At 40.0% G+C, this 27089-nt stretch overlaps 2 protein-coding genes across 4 annotated transcripts; one reads left to right on the forward strand and one right to left on the reverse strand.

The window, feature by feature from the left end:
* Positions 1–1755: 1755 nt before the first annotated feature.
* eif4eb (eukaryotic translation initiation factor 4eb) lies at positions 1756–13293 on the reverse strand. 2 transcript variants are annotated; one of them, XM_085256279.1, is made up of 7 exons: positions 13159–13293; positions 12266–12369; positions 8796–8891; positions 8608–8671; positions 7563–7676; positions 2166–2305; positions 1756–2076 (listed from the first exon to the last, which is right to left on the reverse strand). In XM_085256279.1, exons 1-7 carry the CDS (start codon positions 13174–13176, stop codon positions 1962–1964), a joined length of 651 nt encoding a protein of 216 aa, XP_085112405.1. In that variant the 5' UTR covers positions 13177–13293; the 3' UTR covers positions 1756–1961. The 2 variants fall into 2 exon arrangements, with proteins under 2 accessions (XP_085112405.1, XP_085112404.1); XM_085256278.1 differs by lacking the exon at positions 13159–13293 and adding an exon at positions 12903–13055.
* metap1 (methionyl aminopeptidase 1) lies at positions 13286–25223 on the forward strand. 2 transcript variants are annotated; one of them, XM_085256276.1, is made up of 11 exons: positions 13286–13451; positions 14613–14664; positions 16074–16183; positions 17059–17119; positions 20915–21006; positions 21099–21182; positions 21443–21581; positions 22262–22393; positions 23051–23194; positions 23279–23344; positions 23879–25223. In XM_085256276.1, exons 1-11 carry the CDS (start codon positions 13335–13337, stop codon positions 24043–24045), a joined length of 1164 nt encoding a protein of 387 aa, XP_085112402.1. In that variant the 5' UTR covers positions 13286–13334; the 3' UTR covers positions 24046–25223. The 2 variants fall into 2 exon arrangements, with proteins under 2 accessions (XP_085112402.1, XP_085112403.1); XM_085256277.1 differs by lacking the exons at positions 13286–13451; positions 14613–14664; positions 16074–16183; positions 17059–17119 and adding exons at positions 17132–19830; positions 20549–20574.
* The last annotated feature ends 1866 nt before the right edge of the window (positions 25224–27089 follow it).

Raw genomic sequence — 27089 nt, forward strand, 5'->3', positions numbered from 1 at the left:
TTCAGCGTAGCTCGAGAGGAAAACATACAACTCTCTCTACTTAAAATGAAATGTACAACACAATAGACCTCTTCAGCATGTGAAGACGTCTGAATGCTTTCTATAGCTGCTATACTGCAGCTGATAAGCAACTAATGGCAGCTGTGTTTAAAAGCTCAGTGCAGACTCCACACAGCACACTGAAGACGGACTGAAATCCATTATCTCCTGTTTAATCCCCCCTGTGTAGCTCCTCCATTAAGGCACCTCCGAGACACCGCAAATCTGAATTTGACAAAAGGAAATTAGGAAGATGTTTCTTACATTTTTTAAAAAAAAAAAACTATTGGCCTCGATGCAGTATTAAAAGGCTGATCAATTCTTAGTGATTTCAGCTTTTGCAGAACATATTAAGACTCGGTCTGTTGGAATGGATTTCCAAAGGCTTATTAGACCTTACAGTCCCGTTGATCGATGACACTTAAAGCCCTTCAATTATGTTAGAACAAGTTTTAACCTTTGTCTTTATTTTTTCCTCCCAAATTTGCCAGTTGAAGCACATTTCAGACATTTTTTTATTCTAACTACCTGTTAATTCTGTTATTGATTTATTCTTTGAAAGATTTAATCACTTGAATCTGCCCCAAGGTCGTTTACTGTGGTTGTGTATAATCTTTACAATAGAATTTTTTTTTTTTAATTGCTGTATCTGATTTTTTAAGTTATTTAGCATTTTATTAGCATAGAAATCTTACATATTAGTTAAAAGTACAAAAATCTGTCAGGTTACTGTGGCATTTTGCTGCACTGGTGCAGACGAATTACTGATTCGAGGTATTTTGAAGCATCTGCTCTAAACAGAATACATTATTACATGTTTTACTTACTGTGTTTATCATGTAAGTGCATGCTTGTAAAGGATCTTACATGAATAAACAGCTGGGCTTTAAAGGTTACCACCAGAACTGCAGCAGGGACCTCATTAAAGAGCCACTTAAAGCTTCATCAGATCAAGAAGGATCTACGTGTAGAAGCGTCGCCTGCTGCTTTATTAGAAGAACACCGAGAACGTGATGATATTTGTCACGGCGAAGTGACATTTGAAAGCTGCTCTGGTGGCAATGGACTGACGCCGCGTTTCCCAAACTAATCTTTTCTCTCACAAGTGTTTTTTACTGACATTTTAAGGGATCTTAAAACGAGGGAGAGCCAGATTTCACACCAAGTGCTCTTTTCTTAAGTATAATCATATCTACATTAGTCTTTTTACTTTACGGCTGATCTGCCCGTCACTGCTGATAAGTCAACTTCAAAAAGTCAGTGTCCATCAATAGAGCATCACCACAAGTCAATTAGTAAAGCGTTTATAACAAGGAATGTACCACTTACAGAAAGCAACAAAATAAATCCACAATTTAACAGTTAATAATTGCAAAACCAATGTTTTAATTATATTAACACTCAAATGAATATATGTCATGAAACACTTTAAAAAGGTGGATTACGTGCAATGGCTCAAGGCAAAAAAAAAAAGAAAAAAAAAAAAGCATAAAACGAAGGTCTAACATTCTAATAATATGCAAGCAAATTAATATAATAAATTAAAAGAGTTTAATGTCAATAAGGATTACAGCCAAACCAACGATGCTGTAAAACAGGTGAGAAATATACATTTTCTGATTCCCTGCCATTCGCAAAATAAAAATATAAAATCAGAACGATTTTGTTTAGTACAAAATGAAGCACTCTAAATGACATCCACTATTAATACCTCTCATTATTAGTGTTTGTGGAAGTTTTTGCATTCATCTGTTTTCCATAGCATTTATAGTATAAGTTCCTGGGCAGGTTATGGCAACATTTGGCATGAACTCTTTATTTCCTTCCAGATTGCATTCCGCAGAGTCTTTTGCAGCAAAGTAAACATGTGCACCAACAACAAAATAAGACAAGAAAATGAAAAGAGGCACATAAGGGCTTTCTCAAACAACAAATTTGTTCTTGGTGGTTGAACCGCTTTTGGTAGCGGTGTCTGCATGAGACTGGTAACCAATAGTCATCTTCACGGGAAGCCCCAAGCGTTCCTTGTAAACTCTCCTGTTGAAATACGAAATGACAACGTAAGATGCTGAGGAGGCCTTCAGTGCTTAGAATACTTAAACAGACCGCGATCTGATCTGCCTCACCCTATGTGCGTTACAGCTTCGCGGTTCTCGTAGTCTGACGTCCAGACGGCTATTTTATCCCCTTTTGTGCGGACGTTGACCACGGCTCCGCAGACATCATCGCTGTAGTCGTCAAAGGCCTCTCCGACTAAGCACAGCAGCTGGTGAGAGGATGCAGAGGAAGAAAAGCTGTTGTCTTGACATAATGAATCACATCTTTATTTTGACAGCAACTTGAAATCCTCATTCTTTGCGACAAGAGAAAAGGCAGTGAGGTCGTTGAGGCTTGTCGTATTCATTACTGGGGAGCTGACATTTTTAAGGATTTCTGCTTTTTCAAAATCAGTGACACGACATAGTATTTGGTGGCATTTTACGCTGACATTATTATTTCCAAAGTTACTACTTAATCCTAGTGTGATATTTCAGCAGTATCTGAACACATTTTGTTCTGACACCTTCGATATCTTCAGACGCCTCGGCCCTGTTTGAATGTGAAAAACTTCTGCAGCCGACCCAAAGCTTTAGTCACAAACCTGATCATCACACGAGCAGAACATTAAAGGGTTCTTGGTGTTTTTTCATTAACCGATCTTCTGATATTTCACTTCAGTTAAGTTCAGGATCAATGGCAGGTCAGAACAGGAAGAAATTTAGTAAGAATTTACTTTTACCTGAGTTGAGTTCTTCCAGCTTTGGAAGAAGAAATTGTTTTTATCCTATTAAATAAAATCGTAATGTGAATAACCCACTGATTCACCCTATATACTGTAAGTGAATCCTATCCTATATATCAGTGGTTCTGAAACTGTGGTATGTGTACCACTGGTGGCACGTGGGCTCCCTCTAGTGATACGTGGGAAGTCTTCAAAGATTTTTTTTAAGATTAAATAATATACCATGTTCTGATTGAGGGATTTCTGAAAAATTAAAACGTACAGCTCTGCTATCACGTCCAACATAAATGAAGCCAGAAACCTAAACAGCAGTGACGTTTGTAGGGTTACTGAAGTTGGGCTAGCTGGTATATAATGATGTGCTATGTGGTGGCTAGCTACACAGCTATGGTTAGCATAACATAAACAAAGGCTACGTTCACACTGCAGGTCTTAATGCTCAATTCCGATTTTTTGATCAAATCCGATTTTTTTGTCTGCTCGTTCACACTACAAATAAAATGCGACAGCAAACGCGCTCTAGTGTGAACGCTCAAAGCGGCCGCATGCGCAAATGAAGACGTCACACACAACGCGCTCTGTTTAGACCCAGAGCAAACTATATTGTTTGACTGATGGTCTTAATATAAAGACTTCGGACTTCACGTTTCCCAATTTTTGCTTTAAGTTATTTTGTTATTTACATAATAATGTAAATAACCTAATAATGATCCTTATTGCTGTTTTAGAGGAGCGGTGCTTCAAAGGATGGTTGCAGACATTTGTCAGAATCTGCAGATTATGCAGTACAAATAAAATGTTAACGTTTCTCCAACGTTGTCTTCCCAGCAGTTTCACCGGATGGCCAGGAAGCGTTCGCGATGTCTTCTCTGGCGCTGATAATTGGCGTCTGTCTTGTGTCAGTGACGTAAAAGACGAATTTAATGCGACTTGACCGTTCAAACAGTAGTCGCTTTCTGAAACATCGGATATGTATCGGATTCAGTACCACATATGAAAGTGACCCAGGTCAGATTTGAAAATATCGGATTTGTGCCGTTCACACTGTCATACCATGATCGGATATGAGTCGCATAGCGTCAAAAAAAATCTGATTTGATGCGCTTTCGCCTGCAGTGTGAACGTAGCCAAAGTGAAGCTGGAGGATGAACGCTAACTTTTTTTCCACTCAATAAAAGTTAAATTGACGTATTGATGTAAACGGACCAAACTTCAGTCAGGAGAACAACTGAGATAATCCATCCACAATACGAGGTTTGTCATTAATATACTGCCGCATGACTGGGGTTTAGTGACATCGTAAGGTTTTAAAAACCGACCTTTGAATAGTGACGTTAAAAACCGAGACAGGCCGACAGTGATCACTGACTTATTTTCAGGGGCTTGTTGAGATTAAATAGAACAAGATACAAAGCTTTAAAACATGTTAAAAACATAACAGCCTTAATAAACTCAGAGTAGTTTGGACCCAGAAGCAGGTTTCATCATATCATCACTTAAAGATTGGATATCCCATCTGCTGTGGATGTTTTAATGCAGTACAGTTGTTATTTTTATCACTTGTCACATCCTGTTTATGACAGTTAAAATAAATAACATTCATATAAGAAAGAAAATTGTCTCGTGTAAACTGTATAGGGTGTTAAACAGGCCTATAGTAATGTATTTTAAAGTACCACCTTTATGACCGACATTAAGAGCCATATATTTTATGAGGTGGTACTTATTGTGAAAATTATGAGAACCACTGGTATATATAAATACAGTGGGGCAAAAAAGTATTTAGTCAGCCACCGATTGTGCAAGTTCCCCCACTTAAAATGATGACAGAGGTCAGTAATTTGCACCAGAGGTACACTTCAACTGTGAGAGACAGAATGTGAAAAAAAAAAATCCATGAATCCACATGGTAGGATTTGTAAAGAATTTATTCGTAAATTAGGGTGGAAAATAAGTATTTGGTCACCTCAAACAAGGAAAATCTCTGGCTCTCACAGACCTGTAACGTCTTCTGTAAGAAGCTTTTCTGTCCCCCACTCGTTACCTGTATGAATGGCACCTGTTTGAACTCATCATCTGTATAAAAGACACCTGTCCACAGCCTCAAACAGTCAGACTCCAAACTCCGCCATGGCCAAGACCAAAGAGCTTTCAAAGGACACCAGGAAAAGTATTGTAGACCTGCACCAGACTGGGAAGAGTGAATCTACAATAGGCAAGCAGCTTGGTGTGAAAAAAATCAACTGTGGGAGCAATCATCAGATAATGGAAGACATACAAGACCACTGATAATCTCCCTCGATCTGGGGCTCCACACAAGATCTCATTCCGTGGGGTCAAAATGATCATGAGAACGGTGAGCAAAGATCCCAGAACCACACGGGGGGACCTGGTGAATGACCTGCAGAGAGCTGGGACCAAAGTAACAAAGGTCACCATCAGTAACACACTACAACGGCAGGGAATCAAATCCCGCAGTGCCAGACGTGTTCCGCTGCTGAAGCCAGTGCATGTCCAGGCCCGTCTGAAGTTTGCCAGAGAGCACATGGATGATACAGCAGAGGATTGGGAGAATGTCATGTGGTCAGATGAAACCAAAGTAGAACTTTTTGGTATAAACTCAACTCGTCGTGTTTGGAGGAAGAAGAATACTGAGTTGCATCCCAAGAACACCATACCTACTGTGAAGCATGGGGGTGGAAACATCATGCTATGGGGCTGTTTTTCTGCCAAGGGGACAGGACGACTGATCCGTGTTAAGGACAGAATGAATGGGGCCATGTATCGTGAGATTTTGAGCCAAAACCTCCTTCCATCAGTGAGAACTTTGAAGATGAAACGAGGCTGGGTCTTCCAACATGACAATGATCCAAAACACAGCGCCCGGGCAACAAAGGAGTGGCTCCGTAAGAAGCATTTGAAAGTCCTGGAGTGGCCTAGCCAGTCTCCAGACCTCAACCCCATAGAAAATCTGTGGCGGGAGTTGAAAGTCCGTGTTGATCGGCGACAGCCCCAAAACATCACTGCTCTCCAGAAGATCTGCATGGAGGAATGGGCCAAAATACCAGCTACTGTGTGTGCAAACCTGGTAAAGACCTATAGTAAATGTTTGACCTCTGTTATTGCCAACAAAGGTTATGTTACAAAGTATTGAGTTGTATTTTTGTTATTGACCAAATACTTATTTTCCACCCTGATTTACGAATAAATTCTTTACAAATCCTACCATGTGGATTCATGGATTTTTTTTTTTTCACATTCTGTCTCTCACAGTTGAAGTGTACCTCTGGTGCAAATTACTGACCTCTGTCATCATTTTAGGTGGGGGAACTTGCACAATCGGTGGCTGACTAAATACTTTTTTGCCCCACTGTATATCCTACAGGATTTAAACTGCAAAAAAATTTAAAGATACAAAGAATGTTAATTTTAAAACTAGTATTTAAATATTTTTTATCTTACAAAGAAATTTAAAAATTGAATTTGGATCTCCGCTGGCCCTGATCCAGGCCTGTATAATATATAACAGGATCCTGTCAAATTTAATGACTAATGGAGAATATTCTTGCAAAACACATTTGCTGCTAACCACGAGCGATTGTGTGGGAGCCAGGTCTGAGATGGCTCTACTACGCTTTTCCCACAGATGCAGAACCAGTGGTCCATCTACAATCTACAGGGGTGCTATGGCCAAAAAGCAGGCACGGACTTGGTAACCAAAAGAAGGCAGACTGAATGATGAAACAGTTTAAATATGTGGCTGTGTGCGGGGCTACTGCAAAAAATCTGCAGAAAAAAAATGCAGATGCTGTGCGCTGCACCTGGCTTCCCACTGAAATTACCCCAAATTTTATATTTTGTGGAGCTATGTGAGATTAGATCTTAAAACCTGCTGAAATGGCACCAAGGAAGAATCGGCTCTGCACTGCCAACAGCGCCATATAGGCAGTAGCCATTCATCAGGCGAGATTTAAAATGCTGCCTGGTTCTCGTTGATATTTAAACTCGTGAACTTTTACACCTAGGCGACGCCCTTCTTAAGTTATTGAAGTCACAAGATTATTTGAAAACGATCTCTGATGTTGACCTTGAGATTTGAATCTTAGTCACCTCAACCTCCAGGTCGACATCACTGAGATTCAAATTCACCAACATTTTAGTAGTTGCATCTATTGTATGAATTTTAAGACTATATGTCACCTTGTTCTCAGTTATCGCATTTAAAAACCTGCCTAGAAATAATATGTGGTAACTTGCTGATTGGTTGGCTGATTGTAGCGCTCACTGCTGCCCCAGGTGGCCATATGTATTAATTCAACACAGTATAAGTGTTCCAACATCCCGGTGATATTTTTTATAGCTTGTGAAAATGTTTTTCTTTTCTTTCCTGCATCTGTGCTGAGCATCGCTCGCTGTTAGCACCAAGCAAGCAAACCAATTTTCAATTGCTCTCATTTGACCAGGTTGTGATCTCAAACCTGCAGCTCAACACGCACTCACAGCAATCGCACATTTGCTGCCAAGAACATGAAATCAATCTGAGCTCGGTTCAGCTCTGAAAGATACGCTTAGTTGTAATCACCCCTTTCTGCAGGCAACAAGTGTAATGATAACATGGTGTAACTAATTATGGCTGCCAGCATGTAATAAATGTACTGCTTTGGGGAGAGGTTAGAGAAATGATTATTATTGTCACTGGTTTAAGCAATGGGATGAAGAGCACAAGCACAGTCAAACCTACAGTTTCCAGCCAGTAGCGGTCCAGGTCTAATCTCCTCTGCTGCTTGGTGAGTGTAACTAGCCAGCGCCCGCCACGCTTGTTCCTCTCATCCTCCCACATGGGTTCAATGCCATCCTGCAGCAATAGTTCAAATTGTCAGCACACATCCCGAGCAGCCTCTAAGAACGAGGTTTCAACGTTGCCTGCAAGCAATGTATCTTTCCCACAGTTAGGCATTATATGTTTGCGACGGAAAAACGAAAATATATCAAAAGTCAGCGTGTATACAGCGAGTGCTGAAACACCTTTTTCTTAAAGATTCACCTTCAACCTATTTCCAGATAGGTTTTTATTTCCCAGAAGATTTCCTTAATGTAAATTTGTACAGATGATGACTGATAATCACTGGTGTGATCCTCCATAAAGGCTTGAGTCCAGTACTCTTTTTCCACTTTAACTCATCCTCTCTCTCCTGGCTGTGAGCTGGCTTTTTCTTGTTTCCCTTCCCTCCAGCAATGATGCTGCTGTTTTTACTGGAACTCTTGTCTTGGCAGTTCAGTCAGGCATTGTTCTGTTTGCAGAAGCTTTATTTGTTTCTGTTCAGTGTTTGGACTACCACTGCCTTGAGGGGTATGATGTGGGCTGTGGGACAGACCCTCAAAGCAGTCAACTTCAGTACAGGAGTAACTGATATTGTTTTACAATGTCTAAAATAATAATAGGATATCAGTTTAAAACATTTAACTGATCTCTATTCCTGTACTTCAAATGTGGAAGAGGCCTCGGGCCTTTTATTTGCTTATTTAGTATCTCAAAACAACTAAAACTAGCACAAATGCCATATCTCATATCTATGTAAAGACATTTACCAGCTTAAAAAGATGCTATGTAGTTTTTTTTACATGTAACTTTGAGAATATTGGAAGACTTTTACTTAAAATACAGACTGTTAAAGAAGACACTGACAAGCAAAGGTCACTAAAAATCCCAATTTAATTAAATGTATGTGCATTTAAAGTCAACACTCACTGCTTTTGTCCAGAAAAGGTAAACGAATCAAACATACCTTGAAAAGTGAGTAATCACAGCCTGACATTAGGTTGCTTGACAACTGGATATGGTTGTAGAGACTGAAATAAAGACAGAAAAGCATTAATAAAATCCTATTTCACAACATATTATATAGTCAGGGTATCTCACAGCTTGTTTCTCAGTGAGAGCACAGAAGAATCCCAGACATTTATCGTTCCTTACGCCCAGAAATCTTCAACTGTGTCAAATTTAGAGATGAGTCGCAGGTTGGCCTGCCATGTTTTGCTCTTGTCATTCTTGAAGAACCACAGAGACCATCTGTTGTTTTAAGCAGAAAACAAAAATTTGCATAAATATAATAGGCCTATTATTACACACACAATGTAAACAAAGGCAAACAGAACTTCTGGGCAAATGAGCAACGTATGGATGCACGAGATGCAGATGATGCTTGTCCCAAATGCTCAACACTAAACTCTCTAATAACTCAGCAACAGGCTGGCAAAAAAATTTAACTAATAAAGAATTAAAGCAGACAGACTCCCACAGTCCAAATATGAGCCAAATAAGGTCTGAATAATAAGCCAAATATCTTCAGCTGTACTAAATCCACAGAGCAGAGTGTTTGATGAGCAATTAGAACGTTGTGTGAATTTTTCTAGTGAACCTGTTTATCAGACATTTGAATGTTTAGTTATAGGCCATGATCTAAGGCCACATACATTACACGATCCCTCTCATGGACTTCAACAGGCTCAATCACCCTTTGACCCTGAAAACAATGTGGGAGTTAAGAAAACTGAGAAATGCACATCACTGTCAATACAAATAACATTAATCCGTTTCAGATGCTTTATGCCACTGTCAATATTTTGGGATATTTAGCCATTAGCATTTACCTTCTCATCAAAATGAGCTGTGAGACACCACTAAAGTGTTTAGGAGCCAACTTTTCTTTTAGCTGACTGGATCTCAGTCGAGTTTGGCTTTTATATTTGACCCTTTTGGACATAAAGACCCTTGTGGAATTTAAATATGCATAAAATATTCATTCACGGCTTATTTGTATTCAGCACAGAAGGTACTTGGAAAGTATCCAAGTATGGATTGAGAGGAAAAACACTGAACCCCCCTGGACAGGTCACCACGCCATCACAGACAATCACAGTCTTACTGTGGGGAAATAAAAAAAGGCTTGAATCCGACGCTCTGCATGCATAAATACATGGATACAGGTACAATTTAATAAAACTCATATATATAGAGTTATATATGAGTTTTTCCATTTTATCAATGAATCATCCAGATTTTAATTAAGAAAATGCAATCAATCAATTATATTTACTGTCACATACTGTGTATTTACCAGGTTACCAGGTAACCTGTCTACAGGTTAGGGGGTAATTTAAGACCAAACTTGTGATGAAATGCACAACAAAAGTCCAAATGTGCATATTAATACAATAAGAAGATGAATAATCTTGTTCTGAGACTTAGACAACTGGCTGTGGAACCCCACGACCCCATCAGAATCAGCTGGTTTTCTTGGTACGGTAACTTTAACAACTATCCAGTGAAGTCATACAAAGTAAGTCCACGGTGGTGGGGTGAAATCTGGCATTTTAAGTCACCTAACTTTTCCCAGTCTTTTGATCCTTTAGAATTCCTACGTGAGCTACGCACATTAAATTTTCAGTGATGGAAAAACACAAGCTTAAGCTCTGTTAAAAATCTGTAAATAATTTACACCCACTCAAAGTGTCACAATCTAAAGTCAAAATCTTACCTTTTTATTACTTTTTTTCTTTAAATAATGAACTTTGAACATCAATATCATGGGATATGCCACTTTAATCAGCAAAGCAGCATCAATTTAATGTCCGGCGCTTGTACGCTGGATGTTTTAACTGTTTCATACTAGACTGATCCCCAGCTCCTCCAGTCTGCATGTCAAAGTGTTTCTTGGGAAAGATACTGAAGCACAAATTACCCTGATCCATCCATCAGTGTGTGTATGAGTGTGATCGTTAGAACACGCTGACAGGCATAGTATAAAGCACTGCTTTGAGTTCTCACTTGGAGTAAAAATGCGATACATAAGCCAGTCCTTTTACCATTTAATAATTAAATGGAGAAAACCCGAAAAGGTGCTTTACAGTTTGATCTTTCCTTTTCCAAAGATGGAGGTTTCTGTGAGATTTTCCACGAGTGTACTGCAGCCCTGGGCCTGCAGGGCCAAAACTGATCCCCAGCCTAAGCACTGGGTACTCTTGCATTTAACAGAAGCCACAACTGTTACATCAGCTCATCTAACTGTCCTGCTGTTACCATTTTTTGTACATATAAACTCAGCATGAAAGTAAATGACAAACAATGATTTAATGATGCGGTTCCACTGCATTATCTAATTGTGTGTTTGGTGGGGGTTGAGTGGGACAGAGTCATATGATCTGGAAATCCTAGCTGTGCGATATCAATGAAAACACTGAAGATCCATCAAAAACACATTTGAGATAACTTCATATTTTAATTATTAAATGTGTATTTATGACATTTTATGACTGCCAAGTCTGTTAGACACTGTCTTCAATCAAGATGAAAATTGGTTTAACTCATCAAAATCTATCTTGGAAACAAAACACATTTGCATTTGTTCTTCTGTTTATGTTTCTATCATGCAGACAAATTGTGTAAATGGCTCCTCTTCCTCCCGTAAACACAGCACTCATTGTTTTCAGTGAGTGGTCAATTCATGTCTCTCTTTCACTTCTGCATGAGCGGCTGCTTCGGCCATGAGGAGAAACGGTCATTCAGTTCTCGAACTGAGCCTTGTGATCAAACATGAGTCTGACACAGGTCACCAGTCTTTTCTCTGGAGTTTGATGCACTTTTCATCTTGACATTTATCCACTCCCACACACAAGCGGTCGCTCTTACTGACCGTGATAAGATGCTGGCATGTCCTATGTGAATGGCAACTGAAATGCTTTTGTTTTGTTTTGCCTCCAAAGCACAATTTTCAAGCCACTTAGACAAAAATTACTTTAATTCCGTTGAATTAAACCAAAGCCTGCCTAATTGCTATTCTAAAAATAGTAATTAAGGCTTTATTATACAATTTTAAACTTTAATAACAGTCTTTGCATAACAACAAACAGTTATGCAAAGCAAGGAGGCGAACAAACTATCAGACTTTTTGACTTCAGCTGATAAGCAGTACTGATTTACAGGCCTATAAACACATCACACAGATGACTCACACACACTGGACACGATTTGGTAATAGGAAGTGAGGCAACAATTATATATATATTATTTGGGCCTTAACAGACAAGCCATACTATTAATTACTATTCAATAATGTGATAACAAGTGTTGGCATAAAATAATTTAAACGAGTAATTCTGATCTTTGGTTTTTATCTGGAGAGATAAAGAAATTTTGAGACTGTGGGAGTTTTTAAGACGTTTTCAGAAATCTTTGTGGGGGCATTCAACAGGTTTTCTAGGTTTTTTCTTTTTTTAGTATATAAACATGCAGGTTTTATGTACTGGTAACCACTGAAATTAAAGTTAATTTAAATAACGCTGTAGAACAGCTCATCAAATAAACGTCCTGAGGTGTTACCAAAAGTGTCATGACTTGCTTGAAGGAAAACTTTGGGTCGCTTTACATAAACCTGCGGTCTCTACCTGTTCTGGAGCGGGTGTTTGATGTAGGCCTCTGGGCTCACAATCTCCTGTCCGGTCTGCTCAGCTCCATCTTCATCAGGCTGGGAAGGACTTGGGTTAGTTTCCTAAAAAAAATAGATGGAGGCTCAACACTAATATAAGGTATACAATAAAACTGAAAACAACATGTTTGAGTTCTGGTTTTTCCTCTTGTTTACTTGTTTCCACTAGTAGAAGTCCCATTTTTAAAAAAAGAAACTGATATTATAGCCTAAAACGAAACTTAGATCGACTTAAATTCCGTGACGGAAGCAGATGTTTACGGAATCCATTACGAACATCTGGAACACATTTCACTATGATGCGAGACAAAGACTAACTAATATTAACTATAAAATTACTTAATACAAATAAGGAATCCCCTCTGTGCTTCTACATCATTTACCTCAGCTTACAGCACTGCTAACGGCGGACCGCAGAGGTCATGTGTCGAACCATTCTGACAGCTGGATTTTTATTTACATAAAGTCCTCCTCGGATATAAGGTATGATTTCACGTGCCTCTAATAAACACATATTTCTTGGAGGTTCACTTCACCGCTGCGCAATGTCCGTCACTAAAAGTGACTGGTTTTCAGGTGAGAGTTAATGTGCTTGCCTCGATTGGTAGCAGTAACGTCAGCTTGAAAGTTGGGAGATTTCCACACACAAGCATTCCTGTTTTACGCCTCGCTCGTGGCACCCAAGACAAATTTGAAGTACTCAAAACAACACGTGCGGCCCCAACAACGCTCATTAAGCATTTACGGGCTAACGTTAAGAGTTGTACGTGAAGTTTACGGTTGACACCGCCCTGTAATCGAAGCGAGAAGACCCTCATATGTTTTCATGTGTTCTTTACAGAAAGTACTCACCGGTTCGGCGGTCGCCATCTTACAATTCTCTGTTAGGAAAGTTTCTGTTGATTGGACCGAACTATGCAACGTGACGGTCCCGCTGCGGACATGCGCCGTGCATGCAGCTGCCACTGGCTGGCTGCGCCGGCTGGCTGCTTGTCGTCGACTCCACCCCTTGTGCAGACGGAGCAGGCATGGCGAGCACCGAGGCTAGAAGGGAGTGTGAGACAGAGGGCTGCAGTAAGGACGCCAAACTTCAGTGCCCCACATGTATCAAGCTTGGTATTCAAGGTTCCTATTTCTGCTCGCAGGTACTTCTGCTTTCCCGGTTTGTCTGCTTTAAATGTGAGCTGGTGCCGCGTGCCGGGGCCCTCTGTTTTATCACGAGGTTGCTAACTGACAAGCTAGGTAGCTGTGTGTACGTGAATCTATTGGTAAAGCGCAACTTTTTGTGAACGTTGCGGATGCTTATTAGTTGTATAGTGGCACACAGACTGGTGGCGATAAATAATGCAACCAGTGATTGTAACTGGTGCTACCTGCTAACCACCAGGCCGAGGGCAAACGCTTAGCTAGCTAACTTATGGCTAAAATGAGTCATGTAACGACCCTGGTCAAAATAATAGCTGTGGCCAATTGGTGTTAAGTTGTCTAACGTAAAACGGTTTATGAAGTCATATTTATTGTGTAGGAATTACATAAAGTGATGCAGTATGTTGCACACACTTGCATTTGAGTTGTAAAGTGATATGTCACGCAACTCTAGCCCGACAGATCATCCTGGTTCTTTGGTTCCCACGAGACCAAACATCTGTAGGAAATGTGTCATTTTAAAGATGGAGTGTTTATGCGTTGGGTCTCCTACTTGGCTGGAAATCAGAAGAGCTACATGTAGTATGCAAACACATTTCTTTCAGAAGTTTGGCAGCTTAGAGTAGTGACAAGCACATTGGTACGCCACTTGTGTTTTAATTACCAGTTATACCACGTGGATATTTCCTTTGTAGCTGCATACACTGGATTAGAATGATCAGTAGAATTTTGAGTAAAATCTCTCAAGATTTCTTTGAAAAGCTAAAAAAGCTTTGAAAATATAAATAGTTAGTAATAAACACTGTCAGCAACACGATCTTGTAGTGCAAAGGTATTTGACCCTAAAGGGCTCTGCTGTGAGTGCAGTTTTGGTTCTGCTGCCAGACTCTGCTTTCCACTCCGTGCCATTAACTGTCCACGCTGATTTATAGGCCTTGATGGTTTCTGTTTGCAAATCAGCGAATAAGATGACCTTTACCGATGGCAGCAGGCCATCCTTTTTCTGCTATTTCTCAAAGTAAAGTAACCCAAATTTCAGTTGTAGCTGACTATAATTGGGTTATATGGTTGTGATCACGTGTGAATGTTGCATATTGTTGATATGGACTTCACTGAAAAATTTGTGCTGTAACAGTAATGATAATAATTTTTCTTTGCAGGAATGTTTTAAAGGAAGCTGGGCATCTCACAAGTTGCTGCACAAAAAAGCAAGTAGGTGCAATTGGGCACTGTCTACCACTGTGCTATCATGATGCTTAGCTTATATGACGTAACACTATAATCATAAAATGAGACTAACAAAAAGAAACACATTTATAATAATAACAGACTATACTAACTACATTCAAATATGGTCCTGTAATATCCTAGCTGCAACTAAACCCGGAAAACCGAAAAGTGTAAATATATCACTGCACTGCAAGTGATCACACCATAACTTTGAAAACACTGCAGTCAGTGCAGACATGGGTACACACACTACAAACAAGTACTGTTAAGAATTTAGAGCTATACATTACATACTGTGGATTGAAACAAGGAAGTGGCACAAAACAAACTAATGAGGTTTTCTAAAAATGGAAATAAAAAGTTATTTAGTCCTTACAAGATGCAGTAACTACTGCTACTACTAAAATGAAAGCTACAAGGAAATCAAAAAGGACAGTGGGACAAGGTCAAATTAGTGACTGCAAAAACCAGACAATTCCAACACAAAATAAAAACCACTATTTGATAGCCATAATTTGAAACAGGTCTGAACCAAAAGAAACCTAAAACTAAAAAATGCTGATTATACCCGCTGCATCGCTAATTTTCCCACGTACATGAAATCTAAGTCTCAGCAAATTCATTCATCAAACTCGTAACCACACTGAAGCGTGACTGTCAAAAGAAACACCCGCATGGCAAGATGACCCAACTCTAAGGCTACGTTTTTGGCCTCCCGTCCACACTGAGACGGCGTTTTCCTCAAGGAAAAACACAGCGTCTTGAAAACGCATACATTTCAAAACTGAGCTGCCCCCTCGCAGTGTGGATGCTCATAAACGCAGACGTCCTAAAATGATGATGCATTTTAGTCATGTGATGCAGTCATGTGACCAATTAAACAAAGATAGCTGAGTGCATTGCACAGCAGTTGTTTTGATTGGTCTCAATTTTGACAGACCTAAAAAAGATTAATATAAGTTTGTACATGCTCCTGTTAGCTTTTCTTCAAATTCTTTAATTTTCACTCGCTTTTGCGCAGGACTGGAATGTAAGTGATTTCGGTCGTTTCAATGTGAACGCACAACTCTGTGAAAACGACTGAAAACACTAGTGTGGACGCAGAGCATTTTCAGACGAAAACGCCGTTTTCAAATCTATCCGGGCTAGTGTGGACGTAGCCTAAGGCAGCACATATCCATTACCACAGATCAAAATCATTCACAGCTTCCTTTTAAGACTCCTCTGTCAATCAAATTGCAGCTCAGAAAGCTGAGAGGTGGCACCCCTTACATATGCGTGTCCTTTTAGAGTCACGAGTTGGTGAAACTTCTTTCTGTACTTTGTGCCAGATGATTCAGACACCCTGTGAGTTGTTTTATGTGTATGTTGTATATTCTTTTGTATTTTAGAGGAAGAGAAGAACCAAAATGAATCTAAGAACTGTGTGGAGAAGGAGATCAACACAGACCCATGGCCAGGGTACCGCTACACAGGAAAACTACGCCCTCACTACCCTCTGGTAAGTAATGAAAAATGAACGGGCAGGCAGAACAGCTACAGTCCACTATATAGGACTGCATTAACCTGCACTAGCCAAACAAACTGGACTTTGGGGATCAAACATGGCATGGTATGGATAGCCCAGCTTCAGTACACTACTAAGCCTAGTTGATGGTCATTGCATTGGTTATTGCGTGTAAAGTTGTCTTGCTGACAAGATAAACTAGGTGTACACATAAAAGGTGAAGTGAAATGACATTGAGTTATCTACATGTAATAAAATCATCCCAACAAGTATTTCACAGATTGTAACAGATCAGGGGAATAAACGAAGCCAACAGGAAAAGCATCATCTGAACTTTTCAGTCGTGTCATCTCACTTGGCTGCAGTTTGTGTGAAAAACTATTGCCAACATACAGACAAAAGCTGTTGGATTAGGACATCTGAGAATCTAGACACTGCTGATCCTTTGCTGCTAGCTTCCCGTGAGATGTGTTAGGTCTTCTGGTACCACTGCTACTGATGCGAGGTGTAGTAAATGCACATAAAGCCAGAATTAAACTGAATACATCAGTACGTTGACACTGATATCCGGTCCAGCTTTTTGAATCAGGATCAGACTAATATCCGACTAATGTCAGAACGGTGCATCAAAAAAAAAAGGGCTGGTGGTGGTGGGGTGCATTGGATTTATAACACAGCATGAAACAGGTACAAGCTCAAGCATAAAGATAAGAATCATCTTATGGTATTTACCTTATTCAAATGAATGGAAATCAAACACAGACACTAAAAGGAAATACTACATTTTGTTACTTGCTTCAAGGATTCTCTTATATAAACACTGACACGCTGAGTTAACCTGTCTGTCTTTCTTCTGGCCTTCTCTGTAGACTCCCATGAGACCTGTGCCAGGTGACATCCAAAGACCTGACTATGCTGATCATCCCAGAGGTAACCCGATCTCTTTCTGTTCCAGCAGAAGTGATCTTTTTATTTATTTATTCATTTTAAGCTGTAAATCCTTTTTGGCATGTCACACTGTGCAGGAAAGTGCAGTTCATCAGAGGTACTGTGTACAAGTAAGAGGATTCATTCAGGGCTTTCATACTTTTGATAAATCAGAAATCAACCCTAGCTCAAATTGGGGCATGGGACATGATGAGCATAAGCTGTGGTGTCTTGGTATAAATTGAAAATATTACAATATTTAACCTGACTTTGACCTGCATAACTGATGGGTTCATTGGTATTTTAGTGGCAAATAAGTTACTAATATGTCATTTCGTAAGTATGTGTTGACATCAGCTAAGTGGGGGAAAAAAGTCCAGACCACATTCATTATTACCACAATAAATGAGTTAGAAACTAATGGCACAGATTTAGTAACGCATGCATGAGCATTGAGAGCTACCTGTTGAAGGCCCGTCTCTGTCTCTGTCTGAACAATGCACTCATCCATGCATGCATGTTCTGCCATTTTTGCATGAATGCACAGATAAGCTGATACGTCTTGTGCTGTCAGCTAAAGATCTGTACACACAGAGGATAGTCTGAACAGGCGGGTAATGAAGAGCCACATCAGCAAGTTTTGTGCTATAATTGAAATTCAGCAGTTTATCGAGATATTTGTCACCTGTTCATTTTTAATTTTGCTTAAGTGGGCATATTTAATATGGTGAGGCAACTGTGCCGCGTTCAGCCACAACAACCAGTTTACGATTGAGCTCATGCATTAGAATTAATATCACATGGTTTATATTCAGATGCAGAATTAGATGTGTGCTCACTGTTTGTCCAGGATTATGTTTGCTTACTTGTTTCTAGTCTTTTCAAGTCCACTCAAAGGATAAATTCACATATGAGCCTCTACGTTCTTTTTCTTACATCATGGGCAGAACACATTTTACATTACATGCTGTAGCTACTTAGTAACCTTATTGTACAGATGTGGTTGGGCACAGACCATTTGATTTGTGCATCATTTTCAACTTCTAATGATGAAATTCATGTTACTCACAAGTAGACCCTACTCGCTGACAAGAAATATGTAATCCTGCAGTTACACGTGGAGTTGAGTTGACTCAGTGAGTATCAGCCTGAGATACAATGGCTATACTCTCATTCTGTATTGCTTCTGTCCTTGCTCTTTAAAAGATTTTCCTTGTTGGTGTAAGTCTGATTCCTAAACCATTTCCTAAAGTCCATCTCCAGACTCTAACCTTATTTTTAGCTGATGGTGTTGTTTAGCCTTTCCAACATACTGACTTCATCAGGATTTTAAGAGTGGGGTGGAACAGAGGAGCAGCTCATCATGATTTGCTGTGTTGCTCAGTAGTCACTCCTTAGGGGTGCTGAAAAAGTGTGGACTAAACCTTTAAACATTCACTGATAGATTAATCGTTTCTTCTCCCACAGCGCTCACTGGACTGTTTTTAAATCCAGAACCTGATATTTCTTGTTATGATCTTGTCAAGATCAATCAGTAAATCTGGATTTAAATGTATCTACATGGGCAAAGTATTGTGCTTAGTGCAGCTCGTTTTAAAGCTGCTGCATACAGTATATGGATATAATTTCACAGTTCAGCTTTTGGAGATGTAGCACTTTGAAATCAGTGAATATCATGTAGGCACATCTGTACTGATGCCTTTTATTTCTAAGCTGGTGTTTCAAACCGGACTTGAATAGTCTTCTTTCTAATGTCCCTGTAATATCTCACGGTGATCTCTCTCCCTCGTTGGTGTTGGATTTATTGCAGGGAAAAGTCAACCTGCTGACAGCTCTGCTGTCACGCTGTGTTTTTTTATCACCAGTTTGTTTCTTTTATGTAAATTATCACAAGCTGAGATTACTCTAACCTGCCTTATTTTACATTTATTTCTCTGGGCAAGTCATTCTTTTTTTGCAGCCATGGCAACCTCTGCATCCGTGTCATCTGACTGCATAGATCCACACTCAGGTAGTCATGGTTACAGTCTCCTTTCATTCTCCTGTGGTGCCAATTCGGGGAGTGAAGTACAATTGATTCAGGACAGTGTTTCAATGGATTTAAATTATTACTGGTAAATAGGGATTCTTTAATAACTCAAATGTGGACAGTGAGCATCTTCAAATCAGCCGGTACACATCAACTAGCTGCACATTCCAAAGGAAAAGGCCGAAAAATTCCTGATAGAGGCCTCTTATTAGTTCAGGCTCGGTCCCGCTTCAGGGCTGAACACAAGCATTTTCAGCAGTGATTTTCATTCTGAAAACATAATGTACACACGGTCCTTTTCTCATACTTCGCTTCTTCTCAGAACAGGTGTATCAAAGTGTTAGTAAGTCCAATTGATTTCCATTGTCACACTGTGGCCTCTTCAGGTCAAAAGGACACCAGCATTTGATTCAAACACTAATCTGTCTCATGTCTGTGTTGCTAGGCAACTGTTCACGTTCATCCAGCATTCATCTGGTCGAGTTAATAAATTATGGACCAGCGAATTATTGATTACACGGGTGCTTTGACCAACAGATATTTGTATGCATTTTGCAGTCCAATTAAAATGTTGGGCTCTTGTTGGATCGGTCGTTACCAAGCTGACCTGCTGCACTGAGACCTGCACTTTTGTTGTTCTCCATATAACAGAAGCTGCCGAGCTTTGTTCTTCTGAGCCGACGGTGTGAGTGTCATTAGAGCCTGCCTCTGCTCAGGTGCTGAAGCTGTAGTGTAGTCTTTATAGGAGTGGCTAGTTATTCATAGCAGCACAAGATGCTTGTTAGATGTTTAGGGCTGAAGCTGGCAAAATATCAAAACAGTTCAGCTTGATATGCACTCATGACTCTTTATTAAGAACACCAGTGCAAACTAATAGACAGACTGCAATCTGATGCAATTCTACTTTTACACTTGTGATTTTTGTTGATATTGTGAGAAAGATGGTTTGGTTTTGTACTGGATTTAAATATACTATCGGTCCTCATGATCATACATGAGGTCATACCTGAAGTGAGTTTATTTTTCAGATTTATACTGCTGTACAAGCAGTAAAAAATTAAACATCACAAGGATTTCACATTAAAAGTACCAAAACTAAACCAGGTGGCACTCCTGTGCTACCATCAGTAGTTCTATTCCTCTGACATATCAAAAACAACGTTCATGTCCTAAAACAAGGAATACCTGTTTGTAGTGATTAAACTTTTCTCATGAGAGCGCACCCTGGGCTTAGACTTTAGCCATGGCTTTCTGAGAGTAGATTTGCCTTCTGCTATAGAGAGTAGTGTTTTATTTATTTTTCCAGATGTTCCCTGTTCTTACACAGTGGTTTTTACTGAAACTAAATCACTGTTTTCTGATGGTCTAGAGGTGGATTAATTGTGTACTGTAACTTGTTGAAGCTGCGAGGAGTCAGAGACAACTGAAGGTAAAGCTCATAGGACAGTATGGGTTAACATGATTGCCTTTATTTAAGTATCTATATTCTTGCATGGGGTAATAGTTACAGTTGCACCAATTGCAGTGTAACTGTTAAAATTATAGTATGAATGACAATGCCTTCTCAGTAACAGATGATTTATTTAGTTGTCACTTGTGATGGAAAAACAAAATCAATCAGGAGAATGTAAATCCAGCAGTGACAGTCTGGAAATTGATAGACTGACAGCAGCTGCTATTGCAAGATCCTGGCTGAATGAGCTCATCAGTTTCACTGAGTATTGACGTGTGAGTGATGCCAGTTGTCTGTCCTTGTTTCCGTCCCGTAGGGATGTCTGAGTCCGAGCAGTTCTTGAAGGGGACGTCACAGATCAAGACTCTTTACCCCGAGGACATTGAGGGCATGAGAGTTGTATGCAAGGTAGCAATCAGTATTGACTGTCTGCTTTCAAGGCGTGCATTTCTAGCTTACCTTTTATTGCAGTGCGATTTTGACATGTGTGCTATTTGCAGCTGGCAAGAGAAGTTCTGGACATTGCAGCCGTGATGGTGAAACCAGGCGTTACAACAGAAGAAATTGACCACGCCGTACATCTGGTGCGTTGTTTTGAAACAAGACACAATGCCTCATTTTTGGATCCACTAAACACAAACTCGCATTATGGCTCATTATAGTTCATCCACATGTCAGCGCCAGGCATGTAAGCAACGTAAGCACTTAGGTTTGAACTGTTAAATATATCAAATGAACTCCTTTAAAATGGATTATTGATCTTCGATATTTGTCATACATTTACATTTGTACTCTGTTGTTGCACTGCTGCCATCTCTGTAACATACACACTTTGTCCCGACAGGCCTGTTTAGCAAGGAACTGCTACCCCTCCCCTCTCAACTACTACAATTTTCCCAAATCCTGCTGCACATCTGTTAACGAAGTCATCTGCCATGGCATCCCAGACAGAAGACCCCTGCAAGAAGGAGATATCCTCAATGGTGCGTTCACTGCCTCACATGTCTTCTCTTATCTGTTCCTGCTTTACTGCCATCGTGTGCTTTAATCTCCAGGGAACTTTAATACTACAGTGTTTAAAAATGTATTCATATTCCCAATGTCTAGCAAAGTCCTGTGAATGCTTGAGTTTGTATACTGGTAAATGTTTGAGGTGAGGGGGGGGAAGGGGAATTGGGATGACAAATGATTGTACTGAGATCCCGAAATGGTATCAGCAGGAGTTTGGCCAATTTTAGCCTCTTTATGAATATTTCTGCTAAGGCGACGTCTTCTATCCGCCACTCCCCTCAGAGCGTCTGATGGAGTACTTGCCAACAACTCATCTCTCGCTGCGTGGCCCAACAAGACAAATAGTTTCATTAACCTCTACCAGTGGGGCTTTGCCAGTCAGATTCTCTGCTGTCTATATTTTTCCTCAAGTGGGGAAAAGTCCCAGTTTGCAAACTGGCACTTCCAATTTTATCAGCAATTTTTTAATAAAAGGATATTTTGTATTGCCTTGCAAATGGATACGTGTTTTCTGAAAACTTGCTAGCGCCTGTTATTAACTGCTCTTGGCAGGTCATTCATAATATTGCTCCCTTTGTGTTAAACATAAAAGAATTCAGTTTGTCATCTGATACAATGGTCCTGACATATTTGTCTTCCCACGCTCACGCAGTGGACATCACTGTGTACCACAATGGTTTCCATGGCGACCTCAACGAAACCTTCTTTGTTGGAGAGGTGGACGAAGGAGCAAAGAAACTGGTTCAGACTACGTATGAATGCCTTATGCAAGCCATTGATTCTGGTAGGCTCACTTTCTGTCTTTCTAACATTTTACAGTGATGGTGGTGTTTTGTGTTGATGTGATGGACGTTATGTTATCTACCCTTGTTTAATCAAAGACACAGCTTTGGCTAAATCAGCCAGTATTAGCTTATTGGGATTATTGGTATCAATATATTGAGGTCATTGAATAACAAGAATTAGCAGAGTTCGGCCACCAGAGAGCACTTACATTTCAGAGCAAGTCGAAATTGATGGGTCATTCCTCAGTGACCCATCAGTTTGTGAACTGCAATCCTTAAAGTGGCCAGGATGTTGCAAATTCTGATTATCTACATGTGCGGGGCAACTGGGATGCACCATCTGCTGAGGAACATCATGCATTATGGAAGATTATCAGTTAATCACATTTTATTTTCTGGTCTGCGCAATAAAAATAAAAGCAGATCCTCTTTTCCCACAGCCTCTTCAGAGGTCTTGTTTTGTCCAGTTAATAGTCAAAGATATTCAATTGACTGCTGAAGGCAAACTCAACATTACCTTTGTAAACCTGAAATAGGAAAATACTTTACATTTTGAAACATTGACGTAGAAACAACATCGTTTTCCATGTCAAATAGTTACATTAGTGTGTGTGGTTCAGGAAATAAACTAAGCCCTGTGTTGTTTGCTTCCTCAGTGAAGCCTGGCATTCGCTACAGAGAGCTGGGTAACATCATCCAGAAGCACGCTCAGGCCAACGGCTTCTCCGTGGTGCGCAGCTACTGCGGCCACGGCATCCACAGACTTTTCCACACGGCTCCCAATGTGCCGCACTATGCCAGTGAGTAACTCCCACGGTTAGCGCTGAATGTGTTAGCATTAATTACTCAAAAGTGCATGATTTATGTTCTCCTTAATTTCCCAGAAAACAAAGCAGTTGGTGTTATGAAGCCTGGCCATGTGTTCACCATTGAGCCCATGATATGTGAAGGTGAGTGTAACCTTTGTATGAATAATAATCTTTACAGAAATAGATCAAATGAATATGTTAGAAAACTGCCTTAGACTATTTGCAAACTACATAGTTCAAGCGACTAAAACTAGAATACTATGTCAAGTTAAACATTGGAATTCTTGTTTCTGTTTGCAGCTTTATTGCAGTGTAGTTCTCATAATACACCATAAATGGTGTTTTGCTTGGTTTTTAGGAACAGAAGCCTTTGAAGAAACCAAATTGTTTTATCTAATCAGCTCATCCTAAAGCAAAATGACCAAGTTGCCTTCAGAAATCACCTTCACAGTCGAGCATATACTGAGCAAAGCTGAGACTATTAACAGGTTCTTACAGGGTAAAATTGTGTAAAGCCAGGCTCCAAAATGGGTCATTACACTTTAAAACCTTTAACTATCTCACAGGTAAACAGTGAGTCATTGCATAGCTCAGAGGCTTTGTTTTGTCGACTTTGCTAAATTGACTTTGTGTAAGCCAAAGTCAGAAATCGTGTGCGTGTGTGTAATGTCTCAGGTGGCTGGCAAGATGAGACGTGGCCAGACGGCTGGACGGCGGTGACCAGAGATGGGAAGCGCTCGGCTCAGTTCGAACACACCCTGCTGGTGACGGAAACCGGCTGCGAGATCCTCACCCGCCGTCTGGAAGACAACGGACGCGCTCATTTCCTCAGCCAAATGTAGACCGGACAGAAACGCACCAAGGACTGGACTTTACCAAACACACACACACACACACACACACACACACACACACACAAACACACTCGCACACACACACCCTCAGCACTTCTGCAGCTCACACACAGCACATTGAAAAATCATGAGGCACCGCTCGTGGAGCTCTCATGGCTTTCTGAATTAAATATCGGTTCCTCAAAGTAAATGGAAGTACTTGAATGTGTCTTATATCAAATGTGGATTACTTTATTAGTGAAAACTGTATCCTCTGGAGGAAATATAAAAGTATTTATGAGATTTGGTTTTGCTTAGTGGACAGGATTGATAGGCTCGTTTTCACCTCTGGGTCTTGTCATGCCCAGAGCTGTCACAGGCTGTCTAGTTGTTGTTGTCAGTGGTGGGTGGAGCTCAGGGCAAATTCAACTAGTACACCATGCTTTGCTTCTGTTTTTTTTCCCCCCCCAACCTCTGCTAACTTAATCACATGTCATATAAATTTACCGGTTGTGGAGTGAGGAGAACCAGCAATACTAGAGAGCAGAGTCCACAGAACACCAACAAGCAACTTAAAGTTTAAGCTTATCAAATTCAAGTTGGGCAACTAAGGCAGGTTCACGGCCAGAGAGCTAAAGGAAACAATTGGTATTGAGTTGATTTACTGTTTAATGAAAGACGAGGCTGATTAGCTGACTACACTATGTCATCGTCTCATTCACCTGTTGACGTGTCCAGTACAAGTGCTGTAACCTAATTGTTATGTCTTGAATGTGGCTATTATTAGCGCTCATCCGGTGAGGAAATGGGCAACGGTTGCTAGGAGAATTGTGACGTAGCCTCAAGAGCATCTGTGCGGTTGTCCAGAAAGACAATAAAGACCCTGAACCTCAAAGTGCTGGACTTTTTGGCCCTGCTTTGAGAAGTACTTTGGTGTCTCATGTTTTCAATAGCCCGGTTGTAGCAAATTAAAATGTGAATCTAGAAATTGAAACTAGCCAGCTATCTCCATCGGTGGCTCCCCTCTCCTTTTACTCTGCAGTAGTCACCATTCATCTCGATGACGGGATTTTCCTCGTGCAAGAAGCAGCATTCGGTATTTCTGTATTTTCAGAGGACTAATGTGATCAGAGTTTCTCTGCCATCTTTGTATTTCTTCTAATGGAGTAATAAATGACTCTTCTGTAGCTGTGTGTGGGTGAGTTTGTCCTTCAGTAGACTGCAAATGAAAATCCCAAAAGTGGCTTAATTTAGCAGCCTTTTATTAATGGAAGTGACAGTTTGGGTTCTTCTCAGCCGTAATGCCTTTTTAAACTCAGAGGAGGGCAGTGATGATCATTAAAGTTTTGATTTTTGACTCTGTTTACTCCCGTGTTACACAATGTCATCATTTTTAGTGCATTTTCCTCTGCTTCATTCATTGCAAATGAATTTAGTCCCACAAACTTGACTGTGTCTGTGTTTGTAAGAGTTGGAACTCTTATGTGCAGTTTGATGCTTTGAAAGGTTTCTGAAGTAAAAGCTTAGCATTTCCTCGTGCTAATTGCACATTTGTAAGGTATCTAGCATTACTAATGGATCCTGTTGTGTACGCTGCTCATCTACCGTCTCCTTTCAGACAGTCTTCTCTTATATTAATTACACCTCTGCATTTCCCACATGACAAGTGGAAATGTCTGCTGTGAAGAAAATCCTGTGGGGTTCACAGTAATTAACCCCATCAAGCTAAAAAGGCACACAGTCTTTTTTTAATTTAGTCTTTCATCTATTTGCCTAACACATCACGGTTGTAATTCAACACCACAGAAACATAGAAGAGGTCAAATTTGTCTTTGAATATGGCTTTTGACAGGTTTCGGTCGACTACAAATGATATAGTTGGGACAGAGCTTTAATCTTTTTAATTTCTTTGATGGAGAAAATGCGGCTTGGTTTAAAACTGATTATTCCAGCAGCAGAAAAGGTTTTTCAGCCAGAGCCAAATGGAAAATCAGCAGGATTCCTCTTAATTTGGATATCATTTACTAAGGTGTAATGCTCATTTTGTTAAGCAAATGGTCAGAAATAACAAGAAAATGAATAGATTTCTTTAATAGGCTGACAGAGATTTATTGATTTTGACTGCATGCAGACCAACTGTTGTGCAGGAGAAACACCCAGGTACGATGTAGGGTCGTGACATCATTTCAACTCATTATCATAAATGCACATACCACACAGGTGGAGATGTTTACCTGACAGTACTGTGTTTGTATAAAAACTAACCAGATAAAAATGGCTACACCTCTGGTTTGCCCTTCGCCTTCATTGGAAAGATTTTTTTTTTCTGTTAATTTGATTTCAGTCAGTAATATTTGACAGTTCACAGCCTTTTACAGAGAAAGCTTAAATGTCCAAATACCTCTGGATATATCTGGAATATTCCAGATATACCTTCTGCCTTTGAGGGAGAAAAATTACTAAACCTTTCAAAGTAGACTCCATCTATTCAGGATGTGACAGTGATCCCATCAGACAGGCTTTTTAGCCATTATTTTCACAGTCTGATTGCATGAGGGTGTGAAGTGTGTGATTGTGTGTAGATGGTGATGTTTGAGCCCATACTGTCATACAATATGAAAGATTGGGACGAGGGATACATAAATAACTAACCTGCCTGAGTGGAAATGTAAAAGCACACAGAAAACTCGATTTCTGAACGGCATGATCACATTAGTTACTGATGGGCATCACTCGAGAATGAAGTCGGGCTTACGGAGGCCAAGAAGGTCAATCAAACGGATGAACCCTGAGCAATGCCCATCTTAGTTTAATCCTCTAAATATATAGGTCATAATCCTGACCCTATACTTTGGAAAAAGAAATGTAAGCAATATTTGATGTGTATCTTTGTTTCACGAGTGCCTACATACAGGAGCAGAGTTTAATGAAAACAAAAATGACATTCTGATGTCATAAGGTTAAAGTTGTCACTGACATCTACTTAAACTATGTGTATCTGTGTACACTTAATTAAACCTCTGCATTGACTCTTTGTAGAGCCTAAGAAAGTG

This window comes from Mchenga conophoros, linkage group LG19 (assembly GCF_057382185.1).
Source record: "Mchenga conophoros isolate Kocher_MC1m ecotype Shallow Benthic linkage group LG19, M_conophoros_male_GT1.1, whole genome shotgun sequence".
Taxonomy (NCBI): Eukaryota; Metazoa; Chordata; class Actinopteri; order Cichliformes; family Cichlidae; genus Mchenga; species Mchenga conophoros.